Genomic DNA, 19,098 nt, shown 5'->3' on the forward strand with positions numbered 1-19,098 from the left:
GCTCTTGAGTCCAAAAATTTTGTGTAGCCCTTGTGTGCTACACACTCCCCTCCAGGTTTTGGCAGGACAGTTCTGTAGACTGAAAAACGTAGTGCAAGGCTTGTGTGCCAGCTCCTCCTTGTTGAGGAGACCTGTGAGCAGAGCAAGAGAGATAAATATGTTGAAAATAATTTAATGGAGTGCCCTTTAGGTTATGTGTATCTTAGCAAGTGAGCTAACATCCGGATATTACCTTAAAAACAGATTGGTGGCACAGTTTTATATATTTGAGAGCTGGATATGAAGCTGATTATTCTTCTTTTCTCTCTGAATTGCTGTCTGAATTTTGGGAGATTCTTTCTTATCCCATGTCTGTACACAGAACCCCAGATGTGTAATGCCAGACACTGTAGAGATCCTTTGAGGTATCCTTCCAGAAGTACAGTGTGCTGAAAAAAAAAAAAAAAAAAATCATATTTGCATTATGCCTTTTTTTTTTTTTAATGTAAAGAAAAAATTGCACCTTCTATTTCTTGTCTTTGACACTGACTTACCTAAGCAAAATATTAAATCTGGTTGTTTCTCAATTTAATTATCAATTATATAGGAATAACTATATTTACCTGTCTGACATGAATTATATAGGATTTGGCCACTTTGTAGGTAAACTGCTTTGAGATTTTTGTGTAAGTACTTAAATAAATAGAATAATAGTTTTTAATTGAATTACTGGGTTTATCCATTTATTCATTTGTTTTTTCTTCTCAAGAAGCTCTTCTTTTATTGCCCACAGTGAATAAATCACGTAAAGCAGATTTCCCATGATGAGGAAGTTTTCTTCAAGATTTTATTTGCCATAAGAAATCTGAGCTGTAAGTGAAAGCTGTAACATCACAGTTAGCTGTGGGCAGGTCCTTTCTAACCCTCTGACGGGTACGGTCCCCAGGGAGGATCATATCAGTGCCACTCCACAGTCTCCTGGAGTCATGCTCAGTCCTTCCTTGGGCTCTTGCGTAAAGACAAGTCTGCTGAGACAACAGGTTTTGCCCAAGAGTGCTGTCACAGGGTTTAAAAACGCCATTCCTAGGTTCTAGGTGTGGACACCTGGTCTAGAGTTTCTTGTCTGGAGATGGAAGAGAGGGTAAGGGGTAAATGATATTTGTTTTTTAGAGCATGTTGAAATGTTGAAAGTAATGTTGAATTTTTGGTTTCAGATGCAGGTTCTCAGCAGATATAAAACCGTAAAACTCTCTTAATTTCAGCAATGTTGCATTAATTACTTGTGTTTGTCCAGTAGGGGACAGTAAGTCAGGGAGGGACTGGTTTTAGCCCTGGTCCCAGGCCCACACTGGTCCCAAAAGACTCTGTCGTGTGCCTGAGTGGCAATCAGGATTCAGTCAAAATCGTGGTTCTCCCCCTGATGAGAACTGTCTTGGCTAATTACACAGTTGAGGAGAAACTCAGAGAAGGGTTGAGGCAACATGAAATGTAGATTGCCTTACCACCCTTCCTAGCTAAGGGCAAGGTTGTTAGCAGGGTTACAGGCAGATTTCGAGAATCATTACAGCAACTGACAGCCAGATCTTTAACAACAAGAAAGGAAAAATTCCAATGTCTGTATAGTAATTGCCTCACAGTGTATTATATGCCTTGCTCTGCAGTGATTCAGAAAGTTGAATCGTGCAGTGCCTTGCTGGGATCAGCAGTTCAGAATAGATTAAATTTGTTTTGGACACTGCCTGCACCCTGCTTTATCTAACAAAGCATATGTGTGATGGGGAAGGATCTTAATAGCACAGCCCCTTAATGAGAACCATAAACACACAGGCGTAGATTTTCAAAGTGATGCTCAAGGGATTTGAGCAAGCACTGTTCTCTCCCTGCTTTGAACATTTACCCAAGAGCTGCTATCTGGTTAGGCTTTGGGCAGAGAGTGGATCTCGAACAGCCAAGAGTATTGTATGTGACGAGGGTTTTGCCACGGTTAGTTTCCAAAGGATATTCATTTTAATGCACCTAAGAAAGATAAAGCGAGGAAACAGAAAACTGAAAGGACATTTCTCAGATAAAGCATTGATTTTATTAAAGAGAGACGGCTCATAATATGAATCTAAACTCTAGTTTTTTATAGAGAGCATAAAAGCCTTTTTACAGAGTTAGCCATTCCTTGGCACTGGTGGCTTTATAGAGCTTTTATCTAGTTAAAGAAAACCCATTCGTGCTAATTTAATATCTGTAGTGTACAACAGCTTGACACCTGAGGCTTGTCCTAAAGCAGGCACAAGGCTGCAAAGTGAACACTACTTCATTGTTTTGAATTATTCAGCACTTGCAGCCAACCTTATGTGTGCCTCTGTAGGAAGAAGGCTTTTGGGTTAAGGATCAGTAAAAGAAAAGAAAAAAAGCAAACAAACAACTCCTCCTTTCTGGTGTTTGTTAGCAGGTGCAGTATTGACTTCAGGAATGATTCTGCAAAATTGGTATGGACATTCTTCATTACCAGAGCGATAAATGCAGAGCTGTGCTCAGAAGCAAAGCTGGAAACTTAGCATGGCCTCCTTTAGGGAACAACTGTTCATGTCGGTGGAAAAGCTTGTTTCCTCTAAATTCATTGAAATGGTACTTATTGGTAGCATCTTTTTAGAGCAAGATGAATGCAGACAGCAATGAATCAACCTCAAATAGAGGGGCTCATCTGTTAGCATCCTAACATTAACACACTAATGTGAATTTAAAGATTCCAATTAAACCTACATACAAAATGTTTTCCTACTAAATAGAAAACCGTACTTTTTGGAGGAGCTGCGGTATTTGGATTTGACAACATTTCCTTTTTCAATAGTATGCTTATTTTATGTGTTCTATTTTCTCTCAGTCACTCCAGGGGTTTCTGAAACAAATAAAAAGATACATTATATTAAGTTTGATTGATTCCCTGTAGTCAAGGGATATATTGAGAAAACAGACCAATTTTTTTCACTGAGCTTGTAGAATAAATTCCTGTTTGATCTTTGTACTTCCTACTGTTGCTACAAATTTCTTTTGAGATATTTGGCACTGATTAATCTCGTTTACAGGATCACATAGTAATATTCATGTACAAATTCAGAAGTTTTTTCATTGTTACAGAATTCACATCATAGCTATCAGTTTCTAAATTTGTCCCTCCCTCCCCAGATGCCCCAGTAAATCTTGTTGTGTGTCCCCCCCCGCTTGGAACTTGATATTTGTGTGAAAAACTTCAACATTTTAAGAAAAAGTTCTACCAACTTTGCACAGTACCTCTTTGACAGTCATGAATGAAAATGTCACTGAAGAGATTTTTTAAAAAGTTTACTGGAAGACTTTTTTGTTCCCTAGTAAAAACGTTTCAGATGCAGTGGGAGACTTTCAGCTTGCATTTAGCCACTCATGAAACATCACCAGTGAGAAACCTACTGCAGCCTTTGATTGCTGGAGCATATGCTGGATATATGAGCAATTCATTAAAATCTAATAAAATATTTATTAGCAGACCTCGCATTCATTAGAACAGGGTTGAACCGAAAACCCAAAGAAGTCATTGGGAAACCATCCAGGTATAAAGGTGCTGAGATCCACCAAAGATGGACCCTAAATAACTCTCGCACTCTACCTTTGTCTCATCTTAATTTCTCCACCCACGTTGTATTCTCCCAACCCTGGCACAGGCAGTGGCTATCATTTTCATAAAGCCCTAGGTTTACTGGGAAACCCAAAAAACAAATGGATGGAAGAAGGAATTTTCTATTCTGACTCCTGTCCTGAGGTCTTTCAGGACATCTTGTCATTCTTCCATCTGCCACACAGGGATTATCTTCAAAGTCTGCCTCATACAGCAGCCAGCACAGAGCTGATATTTAGTATGTGATTGCTAATGATATAATCAACAGTGTGGAGGCAAATATGTTTTGTGGGGCCTGGGAAATTAGCAGAGCAATCAGCATCCAGCCAGGGTGAGGAGAGGGAAGTAGCCAGCAAATAATCGCTTTGTGCCCAGGAGCCCATTGCACAATGCAGATGAGTTGGCCAAGTCAGATGAGGTCAGCCGAGCCACTGAGGAGCCTTCATGAATGCAGAGCAAATTCGGGACATTTGATGATTATCGAAATAAGGAATTAATTGTGGTAGCTCAGCATCATATGTAGCTAAAACATTTGTAATAAGACTGTGACCAGATGGGGGGATTGGTAGAAGCAGTTCTTTTGACTGAATCAATAGAAGATATTGATCTTCCCCAACAATCTTGATAAAAAAATCATAAGAATATTCAATGTCAGAAGTGCATTACTGGAGTTTTCATTAGAAGCTCAATGTGGGAACATGTACCCAGCTGCTGCCTGTGCAACAGGCACCCAATCCCCTCTGAGAAGCATGAATGAGAAGACCTCTTTGAATCAGGATGTACACAGGATATATGAACACGGTCAGCTGAAATGAAAACATCTAGCCAGATAAAATAAAACCACGTCCATCTGAGATAAAACAAAGCCCATATGCTCTGGCCCTGAGGGATAAGACAAAACTAGACATAATGATCAATACTGTAGGAGTTATGATCAGAGAGAAATAATTACTGCACATCTCAAGGAAAGAACCACAATGAATTCCCTGGCAGTGCCTTGTTCTTTGAGTAATACTCTGTAAATGCCTGTGCATGCTGAAGGAAGGCTGAGTTATGAGGGGCCGTGGACTGCAGCCTCCAGTCTGGCTGCAGAAGTCCTTGCATGACACTGGAGAGTCTCACCACCATCAGTGCCATTTGCATCAGAGCTGCCTTTACAAGTGGGTAAAAATCACCCCCTTTTACTTCTGGAGAGGTGGGACTCATGGCAAAGCAAGCAATTTGCACCAAAACTGCCAGGAAGCATGGCAAGGAATGAACCCAGCCTGAAACCCGCTGCCTATGACCCACTGCCCTCCTCCCTTCCACAGGTCACCCCTGTCTGTTCACTCTGAGTCCTCACTCAGCCCTTTCCACCGTGCCTGGGGAGCTCCTGGCGTTAAATTGGTGCTAGAAGACTGATGGTGGAGGACAGCCCATGACCCTCGGCTATTTCTCTTCTCAAGGCTGCATCCTGAAGATGATGTAGCACCTGGGAAGAGCCTGACTAATTCATTGACTCTAGGGTACAATCACTTAGAGATGAATCTCCAACTAGCTACAGCAAACTTACTTACAAGCCTGGGAAAAAGTGTGTGGTGTAGCAATCTGCTACACACCCTGACTAGGAGCAGCACTTCAGGATTGATATTCTCTGTGCTGTGTTTTCCTCCCCTCCCGCTTAGACAGTGAGAGTTCTCCACAGGAAAAAATACAAACTCCCACTGTCAACAACTGCGTGTTTTCCCCTCAGCCGGTAAAAAGAAATAGGTGTGCATCTCCTTTTATCTGTGAAGAGAGTTGTGAACTTAATTCAACCTCCTCCCCATTCATTGTGTTCAACATTTACCCCCCAAATGCCAGTGATTTTCGGGAAAATAAAGTACTTGTGAGACAGGAGAATCAGAGCCCTTGGTGATATCTGTATAGCAGAATATTTCTTCCCATCCATATGCAAATCTAACCTTTTTGATATTTCAACCCTATAAACCCTAAGACAGGATTTCAATAGAAAATGTTTACTAAAGGCTTTCTCCTTTATAATCTATTGATTTTAATATCCTTACTACTCCTGTTGAATGTCAGTTTTACCCTGAAGACTCCCATTGCAAACTTAAACACATTTAATTATTTATAACATTTGAAATATTAGTGCTGAGAAATGACTAAAAGTTTTTGGTTCTGTAATGGTATGATCTAAAGTTTGATTTTCCTTTGTGAATAAGAGTAATTTGATATGGTAATCAAGGACAGATGAATACTTCAGACAACACAGCACAGTTTTAATAGTAATGACATCTATTTTTCTTTTTTCCAGACTCATTGTATATGTTAAAATATATCTTATGAAGTACTGCAGGACCTCACATTTTTTTTTCACAGTGAACAGTTTAGCATTATGTTTTATTTCTTCTGCCAGGTGCCTGAACAAGTAACTGTTGCTTCCACCAGTGACAGTAGGTATTTAGGCAATGTGTACAATTTGAGTGCAGCTGAGATCAAATTTGTTCCTTGGTGTGGGTCTAACAGTCTTGTTTGCCTTATTCATATTACTCACTGTATTAGCAAGACCAAGCAAAGTTTCCATCTCAAAGAAATTGTCTCTGAGACAAATATTTTTTGCACAGAGCAATCTGTGTGAGGACCTATGGAAGGTAACATTTTGATAGCAGGCACAGCAAAGCAGGGGATTTGAAAGAAACTCAGCACCTGGAAGGTCACTTCTTCTGCAGAGTTGTGTTTTTGACTCCCAACACGTATCCAAAGCCATCATGGCAGAGCTCACTTTGCCTGGACAGGGTATGGACATGCTTGAATCCCCATCCTTGATACTTGAGCCTTATCTGGAACATCTCAGAGTCAGACATTGGCTTCAGTGGTGTTTTGTACCATACCGCAGTTTTCCAAGGGGATTAAATCCCTAAGCATAAGTCTGTCCTAGGTCCAGCACTCAGGTGGCATTCAAGCATTTATTCTCCTGTGTGTCTTGTTAAAAATTTTCAAAGTTCTAACTGTCTGTATGTGTTTATTTTCTTCTGCCCTGTCCCTCTGTCCCAAGCTGCCATTTCTCTGCCATTACGTGATCAGTGCAATTGCATGCACCTCTATCAATTGTACTGAATTTATCTTTCACAACAAAAGTTTCTACTCTTCTTTTTCCTCCATCTTCTGAAATTTTCCCTTTTTCTACTGCCAATCTGATAGTTGTTCAGAAGCTGCCAAGATGTATTTGGCTCTCGTATTTGCTCCAGATGGAGACGTTTATTTTCACTCATATCTGGCAATAGGAACTGTGGTATCACCAAACAACTTTTCTCTGAGATTAATTGTTTTGATAGTAGAGAATAACAAAAGAATGGTTCCTTTTGTTTATAGTTTTTATGTTACTTCTGATGGCAGATAACATAGTCTAGCCTGTATCCTAAAAGTTCAACCATGCCCAGAGAATCCACTGGTAGTTGGATTTTTCTAGTTTATATCCCATCAAGAATGATCATTTGGATATGTATCTTTTAGTAGTCTAGGATTATTGTTTAAAAGTAAAGCAAGAAAATCCCTGGAATGAAATCTCTGGTTCTAAACTGAGCAGGGGTGAATGTACCAACTCTTTTGTGTCTACTATATCTGTCCTGTATGCATTAGACATGTTTGTAAACAGTTTTGGTTTCATAGAAACATTGAGAACCAGTCTAAAGGATCTACATAGGCAAAAATGCTGTCACTGATTTCATCGAACATGACTGGGTCAAGCCAAATAGCTGCTCTGCTGTGTGTTAGAGTGGAAGGCAGCGTGCTATGCTTCTTGTAAGGTGTGAGCAGAGGTCAGGAATCTAACACTATACCCAGATCTGCCACCGGTCCAACTTTTAGGACCAGAGTATTCAAGGCCCTGAAATTAATGCTACACTACATGGATCAATCCTGAGGGCATCAAATCTCTTACAGGGCTGAGCCATGCATCTCTTGACTTCTTATTTTTCTCCATATGCAAAAATAGACTGCTCCTTTTCCTCCTTTCCATTTTACTTTGGAATATCCACTTGGAAACTTAGGGCAATATGATAGCCTGTAAATGACCTCTCAGATTAGACACTATGTTTCTGATTGTTTTTCCTGCATCCTAAATGTATTTACGTGTGTTACTCCTTTGCTTCTATTAATTTCACAATTGATTCAAGACGAAAAATATTCGCCTGGCTTATTTCAGCTAAGAGGCTTCACATTTAATGGATTTGCTGTTCTTTAATGTCCCAGGTCACTCCTTGAGATCAGCAAATGCCGAAATCCTTATCGTCCCTAAATGTTATCTGAAGTCATGTCGTTACTTTGCCTTTAGTGAGTCTCTTTGCTCTCTGGCTTTGGAACTTACTGCCAAATGAAGTAAAGAAAGCTCTGACTGCAGGGATTTCTAAATCCAAAGTTAAAAGTTATTTGTTCTATTTAGCATTTTTAAAATTATTCTTTTAGGAATTGTATGTGCCTCTGAGCTAATTAACTCTTAATGAGCGCAAAATGCCCTGGGATGTAGATTTGGAGGGTATGCTAGAAGTACAGGCATGGATTGGACTACAATACTGCAGGAGATTAAATTTATGATTTGATTCTTTTTTCAAGTGATGGTGCAGATAGTTTTACTGAGATACTTTTTTCTTTCTTTCTAGTCTAAATAAAGCTGATCAAATTTTCAGTCCAACATATGGGGCCCAGTTATATCAGTCCTGCAAACACGCTTTAGTTTTCCGTTATGAATGAAGTCACTCTTCAGTAGGGAAAACAAGTTTAGAAACAAACTTTCATATTATGAAAGACAGGCAGTGTTCCAGCACTGAGTGCTTAACCAGAGCATCAGGAAATCAGAACACCTGGCTGTGCCCAGCTCCATGCTATTCCCCTGGACCAGTCCCTCACCCTTTTAGTGCCTTCACTCATTCATCTGTAAAGTGACTATAATTGCATTTATATCACAAGGGTGCATTGATGCTTGACAAATGAGAATTGACCCCAAATTCATCCTTCAGAAGCACTGTATGAGCAGTACCTTGCTCACATGGTGGTTGTGGACAATTAGATTAGATGTGGTATAAATGCAGTCAAAGTGAAATTCCATTTAGGAACTGTCAAACTGTTCTTGATAATTTTTCTTAGTTTTCATCTAATTCTAGTGTAGAATTTTGCATATATCTCCCAGAAAGGGTTTCTGTGTCTCTTTCCTTCTTTTGCAACAAGCCAGCATATTTTATTCTATGTTATATTAAACTGTCTTTTTGGGCAAATGGTTTGTTCCCAGAGCAATACCTTGGAAAGCCGCATTTAACAAAACAAAGAAAAATCATTATGTCAGAGAAATCTTATCCTCTATGTATTTGAGTAAATTTCAATCACTTACAAGGATTGTACATGGAAAAAATATTCCAGGTTTTATGAAAAAGGGGTTGCCTAATTGTTGTTATGTTTTATTTAATTAGATTTTTTATATTTGCTATAATAATGTTTAAAAATTAAGCTGACTTTCTGCAACAAACTGTAGAAACATATGGTGTACAGCCTGCAGAAGCTCTCAGTGGCAGTAGTATTACTGATAATATTTGCAAGTTAGAATCTGCTTTCCTCTGAAAAATAGCTCTGTGTTCTCCCAATTTAAAAAACTGTGCTTTCGCCAACATGTTTCTGTCAGCATTAACAATTCTGGGAGAACAAGAATGGATATGATCTTCTTAAATACATTTCCTTACTTCTGCATGACTGTGGCTCTTTCAGTGTGAGGCAAGCTGACTATCAGACTTGGTTTCTCCTCCATGTGTGACATGAAGCCACTTAAAGAAACCAGGTGAATTCAAGGGGGGCCTGTTTTACAAGGACCTTCCCCCAGGTAGCTTAGCCCAACACCAGGAAAAAAAAATGGAATTGTTGCTTGGTCGAGCCACTTTTCCCAATAAAAGCACAACCGCTTTTTTTAGGGCTAACCAGATTACAGGATGCCAGGAGGTCTCCTGTCAACAGCCCAGAGTAATCTCCAGACCCCAGGAACTGCTCCCAAAAGGATTTGTAGGCACAGCTTGGTTTCCCACAAGAAATTCTATGGCACAAAAAAAAAAAAAAAGAAACAAACAAACAAAAATCCTTTGGATCTTACTTTTGTAAGTTCAGACTTGCAAAGCACTTTAAGAACAACTCACGCTCACAAAGCCTGTTCCTCTGACTTATCTCTAGTGTATGCTTGTGTCCTGGTTGGGGCTGGACTAGAGTTCCTGTTGGTTTTAGTAGCGGGAGGAGCTGCAGCACAGAGACCCCAGGGGCTCCCCAGGTCCCAGTGCCCTCACCTGTGTGCGGGGGCGGGGGGAGCACAGCTGGAGGGCTGGGCCCCGATTGGCCGATATCCCATGTCATGTGACCTTGTGCTCACTATATAAAGGCAGGAGTGGGCCAGGAGGGGCTGCTACTTCTGGGAGTGTTGCTGTGGGGTCTTTGTGTTTGGGATCGCTGGCTGGGAGCAGGTGGGTGTTGGCTGGTGGGTGGTGAGCAGCTGTATTGTACATTACATACTGATATTGCTGTCAGTGTATTGTTCTGATACTGTTATTAAACTGTTTTTATCTCAACCCGCATGTCTCCCTTTGCCCCTCCGATCCCCTCCCCATTCCCAAGTGGGGGGACGGTGGGTGAGTGACTGTGTGGCATTTAGCTGCTGAGTAGGCTCAAACCATAACAGCTTGAAAGGCTCTGTGCCAAACAAAGTGCAGAGATTGAGTAAATAAACAGACACTAAACATTGTACCAAGGAAATGGTCCAAGCAGTGGTGTTCTCAGGAGTGCCAAAGCTGGTTTAGGTTCACATTCATCCATAGGCAGTCTACAGAATTCACTTTTACCCTGCTTGGCTTCAGTAACTAGCTGCCCAAGGCTCTCCCTTGTGACTGGACTCACTCAGACCTGAAGGTTCAGACCACACACTCTCTAGAGCCCAGTCCATGGGAAAATTTAACCTTTCAACGAAGCTGCCATGCTCAGAAGAAGGCCTGGCAGACCAGTCCCTCAACATTGTTGTACACCAGTGACCTCATGCAAGCAACATCTTTGGCAGGATGTACAAGCAGAGGTTGTCCTTCCCTTCCTCCCAATGACTGTCAAGGTGGAAGCAAGACAGACCATCGGCAGACCACCTGTGACAGCATTAAACATAGTTCAGATTCCTGAGCTGATCATTTTGCCTCAGTAGCTGTGAGTAATTAAAACTCATCTTGAATGCAGAAATAGGTGGGCCTTACCCAGGCCTCAGCTCAGCTCTCAGGCTTCAGTGGGCTAATGGATATTTTCAGTGGGCTCATGGAAATAAGTGGTTCGGTGCAAAATGCATCCACCTCTTCAGGTCACTACAATAAAATGCTTTCAGGATCAACAAATTTCCTATGTATCAATCCTGGACCAAAGTCTAGGAGGCTGTAAAAAAAGTCAAACTTGAAATCTTCTTGCTTTACCACTAATCCATCAATACAGGTCTCTAGCTTTAATTCAGTTAATTTGGCCATTTCTGAGGGTGATGTGGGTAGTCGAAAGAGAGATACTCTTTTTATCTTTGCTCAGGTAGGTGGTGTCTAAATCTAAAAGGGACCTCTCAGCAGTTGACAGCAGGTGACTAATCTGCAGAAACGCCCAGGTTTCTCAATCAAAGAAGTGAAAAAATTCTTTCTGACTGTGTCTTTCAGGATTTTGCCGACTCCATATACCAAATGGTTGCACAGAAGTTCCAGGAGCTGACAGACAATTTCACTTCCATGCATGCACGCCACAAAACTCTTGCAGGCATTGTGATGACCAAAGGTAAGATATACTCTCATTTATTTACCTCTGGCATTTTTCATGACTAAATAATACATTATTTACCTGGTCCACGGTATTGAAGGATGCCTCTACTCCCACGCAGAAAAATAAATAGTAATGCAGAGAAAAGAATCATTAAATATTTACACCTCAAGTAACTTCACACAAAAAGTATTGGCAACAGAGGTAAAGATTTATTCATAAATATGTCCCTATATTGCTTTTTTTACAGGACAAAATACAGACCTGTCTGATTTTGTATTTCTTAATAGATGGGGGGTTTAGTTATGAATAAAAAGTTGTATTATTTATTAATTGCTTTTTTAGATCTGGAAACACCAAGTTCTTGTTGTACAAGGCCACCATAAACCTTGTTTTATACTGAAAACAAAAGCAAATCTCAGCCCATTTCCTTTCCAATCAAAAAAAAATCAAACCCAGAGTATGCTTAATTTTAATTCTACTTTGCTCTAACCATGGGAAATACTTATACTTACCCACAGGGCCAAAATCTGGTATTCACTCCTGTTAAGACTTAACAGATGGACACATACTATTCAGAAATCTTTAGCCCTTTGATGAAGATGTTCCATAGATGGTCTTTCTTTCTTTGTGAGCATACCTTAGTTGGGGCACCTCAGTATTTATGAGGATGTCAGCAGTGGAGATGCTGTCATAAACTTCATCCTCACTCCGAGACATGGAGTAGTGGATTGAGTTTAGAAATGAGAGGATAAACTCAGAGGGGAAAGGCATGTATAATTCATCCAGTCTTGTCTTACTCCTTCCTTTCAACAATTACATTAGCTAGATTCAATAGGGACGGTTGTGAATATTGCAAAGCAGCAGGATGGAGACAGGATTATCTTCTGGATCTTTTCCAGCCACAGAACCTAAATACAGCGAAGCATTCTGTGGAGAGTAACTTATTCTCCTCCTTTCTGATGTGAAAAGACTAAGCAATACTCTCTTGAAATTAGAAGTAGAGAAGTTGACCTAAAGGTCTTTTAGACCTCAATTTGAAACTGAACCACTCCTCAGCTAAATTTGTTATCATTTTGCTTAATCTGCCTTAGTTACTTATTTTTTGTATTACTTTAGGATCTGGAATAACACGATTCTTCTATTTTTTAAGTTCTGCACAGACATAGTGTTGTACAAACAACTAACACAGTTTTTAAGTCCTGTAGACCACAGGAGGCATATTCAGTACAAAGGAAAATAAAAAGGAGAGTGTGATTGGCTTTGGGATGTGAAAGATGCCCACTAGACACAGCATACCAGCTGCCTCATCATAGCCAGGTTTCATGACTGTGGCACTCATCAAATTTAAACAAAGTGCTGTAATTTATTTAGAGGAGCTCTTTCCAAGCAGAACCACAAAGAAGAATGTTTAAATATGTCTTCTAAGGGAAACTAAGTTAGAGGAGCCAAGAAATGTTGCTGTAACTGCTTTCTGAGGGGAGGCTGTACCCAGCTCAGTGTCCACATTCAGTTTGCTTACAGTTAGTATGTATTTTGCCTGTAAGTATTTCATCCCATTTTACCTTGCCAATGTACAACCCCTCTATTCTTTAGCCCAGGCATAGGCCTGATTTAAAAAGCATGATGGAGCCAATTCAGCCTTATTGCTATATGACCAAAGAAGCTGTTTAAAACCCCACACCATATGGGAAGATAAGTCACCTAAAGGAGTCACAACTTCCAAAATTGTGGCTGTTGAGTGTTTACAGTGCTGGAGGGGAGGACAGGCACATCCAGATCCCTGCTAGCCTTGCTGGGCAGTTGGGGCTGTCTGTGCCTCTTCTTTGGGGAAGGGTGAAAGTGTCTTCCCACTGGGGTTTTTTATGAGTCCCATGTCCTTAGTGTCATTTTACACATTTATATTTGATAATTCACCTTAGTCAGCCTTAAGACAAAATATAATTTTACTTATGTTCACAAACAATTTCCCTCAAGGCTTATTTTTTAATTCTGAATTCCCTTTTATGAATTCCTTCAATCTGTCAGCCATCCAATTTGTCAATATCTTACTGGTTTTGTGGAGCCTAGAGAAGAATCTCACATATATGAAGTGATTCACAGAAGATGAAAAGCTAGAAACAGCCTTATCTTGGTACATTTTCCAGGAAGACTTGAGTTCTTTCCAGAACAAGAACGTCTGCCAACTATGGCAAGACAAATCATTTGCCATTTGTGTCATTATTTCTGTACTAAAGTTGTAGATTTGTCATCTGTTCCCCACCATCATTCCCAGAGGTAGCAAGGATCTTGACACACCCTTCAAAGACAGCAAAGACAGGTTTTCCACATCAAACACTCAAATAAATACCAATTTCCTGTGGTTTTAACATAGAGTTTGGCTGAGAAACGCTTAGATCTCTGCAAACAATTTACTAATGACATCAACAACACCAAATCTGGTAGTGTCTTGTTGCATTTGGTACCATACACTCCCATAACAGACAAAAATTAATTTGTTTTTACCTTCATTTCAATTTAATGTCATCCCAACTAGGAACAGATTTATCTGTGCTTGTACAGTTTTCAGACAAAGCTGGTAGAAAGCACAATGTGATTCTGTGATAACTGCTGTTAAGATAATACAAAATCTCTACAGACGAAACAGAAGTGTGCTAGATTGGTTTTCTTTTCCTGAACTCTGACATTTTTTTCTGCCATTTCAGTTTCCCAGGGAAACCAAACAGAGTTACATTTGGACACTGTAATTGACTTATGCTGCAGCACCCAGGGCAAATTCCAAAGTATGAGAAAGAAAAAAATGTAGAAAAAGATGTTATTGACTGACTGTGAATGTTCTGCAGTAATAAACTGCTAGTCAGAAAAACAAGCAGTCCAATGTATTCAGATATGCTTTGCTCTGAATTGTGATGAAAAGTTAAAATCTTTATCAATTTTTGTGAAAGTAAATTTTCAAAACATTTGATTAGTAGACATCAAGATAACCTCAAAAAGAATCAGCCTAGGTAGGAGTAAATTATCACATTAGATACCAGCTGATGTGATGTTATCTGAGGTAATATAATAATTGAATATAATATTAATTAAAAGACTAATATAACAGATCTTGAACTAAATATTTCAAAAGATGGTACAGTTGAAGTAAATTATTTAGCAGTTCTTCAGTTATAATGTATTTGAAATCTGCTAGTTCTCTAACACATTCTAATTTTGTTGTAATATATTCAGAGAAGATTGTTCTATCAAAAATTGTTTGATTGACTCTAGGAAAAATTGTTTAACCAGCGAGTCATTGCATTCAAATTTTTCATGTACAGCAAGACATATTTCCAGAGAATATCTTTAAGTAGAACAAGTATACTTGCTTTTGTAGCACAGTATTAGTAAGAGGACTGCATATTAACTATCCACAGGAATACTCCTGATTTTTCTGAAGATGCAATGGGTTCACATATCATAAATTAAGAACACTGGTTCACCTGTGGAAAAGACAGTCTGAATACCAACGTCAGACATAAACCACCACCTCAGAACATGCATATCCAGGCATGTGATGCATGGAGTTAGCTTTCCTCAGTGTTTTTCCTTTGTGGCTAAAACATTGTTGATAACACCAATGTTTTGGCTATTGCTGGACAGTGCTTGCAAAGTGTGAAGACTTTCTCTCTCCCACCCCCATCCCCAGCAAGTAGGTTGGGGGTAGGCAAAAGGCTTGGAGGGGACATAGCCAGGACAGATGTGCCCAGCTGATGAAGGTGATATTCCATGCCATATGACACTGTGCTCAGCAGTAAAAGTTTGGGGAAAGAAGGATAAGAGGGAGAAATTTGGGTTTATGGCATTTGCCTTGCCGAGCAAGCATGAATCATTATCTCAAACCATGAGTCTTCTTACCTTCTTTCTATTTTCTCTCAATCCCACAGGTGAGGGGACTGAGTGAAAGGCTGGGCGGTTGTTTGGCTGTTGGCCAGGACCAACCAATATTTCATTTTAGGGTGTGCAACAACTTTAGCTGGACAATACTGTTTCTTGTTGTTTCAGATTAAGGTAACCTACCAGCTCATCCACTTGCTGTGTGACTCTGTCTCTCAGGCACAATTTGGACATCTTATTTTGACCCACTGGTCTGCTGTACCTTTTTATTGAAAAGTTTGCAGGGAGAAATACCTTTTTAAATAATAATAATAACAGTAACAATAACAACAACAACAGTAACAACAACAATAATAATAATAATAATAAGAAGCCAGTTGATACAGTTGGAAAACATCAAGGGTAAGCAAGCTAATATTTTCTAACACAGGGCAACAAATGTGAAACAGCAGCACTCTCACGTACCTCCATCCCTGGTGCACAGAGACACAGATTATCGGATGACAGGAGGCTGAGGAGCTGCTGTCAAGAAAGCAGCTCTTGCAGGTCTTGGTGAAGAGCATGGTCCCACCACGGGTCACCAGTCAGGGCAGCTGGCTTTACTGGTGCACGGGTCATCGAGGAGAGAGCACGGGCAGTGCTGCCTGTCCCCCAGAGCTGGGAGATAGGAAGCCCCAGCCCAGGGCAGTGCAGGGTGGGAGATGGAGATGTGAGCTGTGCACCAAGTGCTACGATCTAAAGGCTGGCAGCTTTGGCACTGTTTATTTACACCGCAGACAGAGTTTGCCTTTGCCAGCTCTGAACAGATATGGTCACACATTTATGTACTACCTGAAATCACTAGACACAGTAAAGAATTCCTGTCACTCAGTGCAGAGATGATCTATTCTTGTTGAGGTCCTCTTTGCAAAAAAGCCTTCCCAGAATCATTACGGACAAAATGAGACTGCTATTTAAACACTATTTTCCCACTTGTGTTTGACAAATCTTAGCAATTTAAATACTGATAGGAACTTTTTGCCATGCTTTCTGTTTAAAACGAAGCATTAAGAAAGTTCAGTCCTTTTCACAGGAGCGTGACATTCATAGAAAAAGGTTATGAGTTGATTTCTCACTTCAATTTTCTCTCTTCTTTTTTTTTTTTTTTTTTACACTGACAATCATTTTGATGTTAAAAGCAAACTAGGAGGTCTTCTCAGTTATCTTGAATGAAATAAAGATGAACTGGACAAAAGAGCCCTAAATAGCAATTTCATGCTGTGATAAAAGATGGGAAATTATCATCCATATCTCATGGAACAGATCTTAATCATTGCTAAGTGGAATAACAGAAAAAAGTAAAGTTGATAATACGTTTCCATGGATCTTTACAGTCATATTAAGACCCATAAAGCCTGACGTCTAAGTACAACCAGGTTTATTGATGGTCAATTGATTTCTGATCCTTAGTTTAAATAGGAAATTTTCAAAGTAATGAAATGCAGTAGAAAATTCAGGCCCTATGGAGAGTATCAATCTGCTCCATCCCACATTGGATCCAAGTAGCCAAACCAGTTAGAGGAACTTTGAATAATTTATAGATAAGTGACTAGGGAAAATCCCTTCAAGTACCGAGTCACAGGAGTAATTTAGGCTCTCGGATCCCATTTACATAGTTAGATTGACGCTAAAATCCTGGTCCTAGTGAGGCTTGGTCTTTCAATGGGACTTAAATTACCGATATAGAAATTGGGTGCTCAAACTGCTGACATGCTTTTGAAAATCTCATGAGGTCTCTTCACCTTCCGTTGCCTGATGCTTTTGAGGACATGGTACAAAGTCTTTTGACATTCTTAGAAACATTACCCCCTTCTTACATGTGCCCAGGTTGGAATATCTCCACCAGATGACAGGTTTTCTCAAAATATTTTAAAATAGGTAAATAGATATGTAGCTAGAAACTATATATTTCACTCTTTCTCAGAAATCTATTTTCCTCTTGTTATAAACTTTAAATCAATAATCTTCAGATTCTCTCTAAATAATTTTGAATTCTGTGAGGGCATCCATCTTCCACAGCTGCAGATGTATTCCTGGATTTTGTAGTGTGGGCCTATAATGGGCAGACTAGGATTCCTGCAGCTCAAGAGATTTAGGTTTCCAAATTCCAGCTCAAACGACATCTGAGGTTTTTCAGTTAAAACTGTGGCTCCATCAGGTTCATCACTTATTTTAAAATATGGGCTCAGGCATGCCACAGCAAGTACTACCCCTACAAGAGCAACAATGGGTGTTTCTTCATCTTTTATGTTAAATCAGTGCTAAGGAACAGAAAATAGTTGAAGATACATTACTTAAAAACAGAAAATATGAGATGGGACACAGCCCTGTAGCCTTGCAGAGAGCAGGGAAAAACAGGTTCAAGGTTATCTCTCCAAACCAAATTATATATTTTACAACAAACAAGATAAAATACATGCACCAGCTGGGAGTAAGTGCAGAACCGGGGCTTCACTTTTGGATGTGAGCACCCCAACCAGCACATTGCACAGCCCCTCCTTGCTGTAATTGTCTAACCTAACTCTGTCCTCTTAGATGCTTGGTAGCACAGCTTCAGCAAGAAGAGGCGAAAGAACCCTGCTCATATCAGCAGTTTTAGGTGGTCCCATGGGAGAGTGACCCAACCTGGGAAAGGAACTGAGCCCCAATTTTGTACCTCCTGCACAAGCTGTAGGTGTCTCCAGTACATCTTACTAGTGCCTTCTGGACAGCTCCAGCATCAAAAATCATTTTGCCCGCTGAGTCCGCTGGTCATTCTGGTTTCCATTTCAGAGCAGCTAGCTCTTCTCAAACACTGAACCTTTTACCCCAGACCATTTACTGTCTCTGGACTTAGCTTTTGGTTCTTGCTTTTTAAAGAATATTTCTGATTGACATAGTAACTGACACCTCTCAAAACCTGGATGCTGGCGAGGCCCTGTCACATCTAATTGCATTGGCCACAAGGATGGGTATAATAATTAACATAAAACATGGATATGAAAAATAGGCATTTCTGGTTTCATCCCTAAGTGTGTGAAGCAAGGAGATGGAAAGCTCGGACTTTCATTTTGCTCTGTGATAAGCTAAACTGGAAATTGTCCCAATCTCAATGCAACAGGTACATCTCATCCTAAAAACAGACGTTTCTTGGGTAAACAAAGGCTTAGTGACATCAACCACTGCTTTTACTTTACAGAGCTAGTATAATGCATAGGAAGACTTTTTAAATAAAAGTACACTTAAGGAAAAAAAATTTAAAAAAAAAATTAAAAATCCTTCTGTATTTATCTGCCAAAATCCACATTCAGGATTTCATCCTTTCTCACTGCAATTATGGATTTCACTATTATATAAGACTGTCAATTTACTTAAGGCTCAGATTTCAGTGGCACAGTATTAGAGAAACACAGGTATCAGCACTCAAGACCTGGCAGGACAAGTACAGTCCGGTCCTGTTTTAAAATTTAGAATTATCTGTAAATCCCTACACAGCTCTGTTCCTGAGGAGACAAACAGTGTTCAAAATCACATGAAAGGAAAGGCCCCCTCATATAACGTTGATTCTGCCACTATCAATTCAGATTAAAAAAGAAAAAAAAATCCTCATGGATTTAATATGGGGTTGAAGCACACAGGGGTTTGGGTTGACTGTCCCTCCTGACCCTCCAAATTTTCAAAGCCCACACTGAGGAAAGGAAGGGAAGGCAAAAGACACTGGTGCTTGCAAGCATAGCACTGTCTTTCACACTCCTCAGAAGCAACGCTGATGGGATTTCATCCTTTCCGTCTGCTAAGGGGAGAAG

The 19,098-nt window shown here is 39.9% G+C and overlaps 1 protein-coding gene across 2 annotated transcripts in view; it reads left to right on the forward strand.

Moving 5' to 3' along the window:
* The window catches only part of ADARB2 (adenosine deaminase RNA specific B2 (inactive)), a 315,788-nt gene that overhangs the window by 242,046 nt on the left and 54,644 nt on the right, over positions 1-19,098 (forward strand). For both annotated transcript variants that reach the window (XM_032982641.1, XM_032982642.1), the window contains exon 4: positions 11,305-11,419. In XM_032982641.1, coding sequence (XP_032838532.1) covers positions 11,305-11,419 — 115 coding nt within the window. The remainder of the gene's footprint in view (positions 1-11,304; positions 11,420-19,098) is intronic.

Source organism: Tyto alba, unplaced genomic scaffold (genome assembly GCF_018691265.1).
Source record: "Tyto alba isolate M040663 unplaced genomic scaffold, T.alba_DEE_v4.0 Super-Scaffold_38, whole genome shotgun sequence".
In the NCBI taxonomy this organism is placed as follows: Eukaryota; Metazoa; Chordata; class Aves; order Strigiformes; family Tytonidae; genus Tyto; species Tyto alba.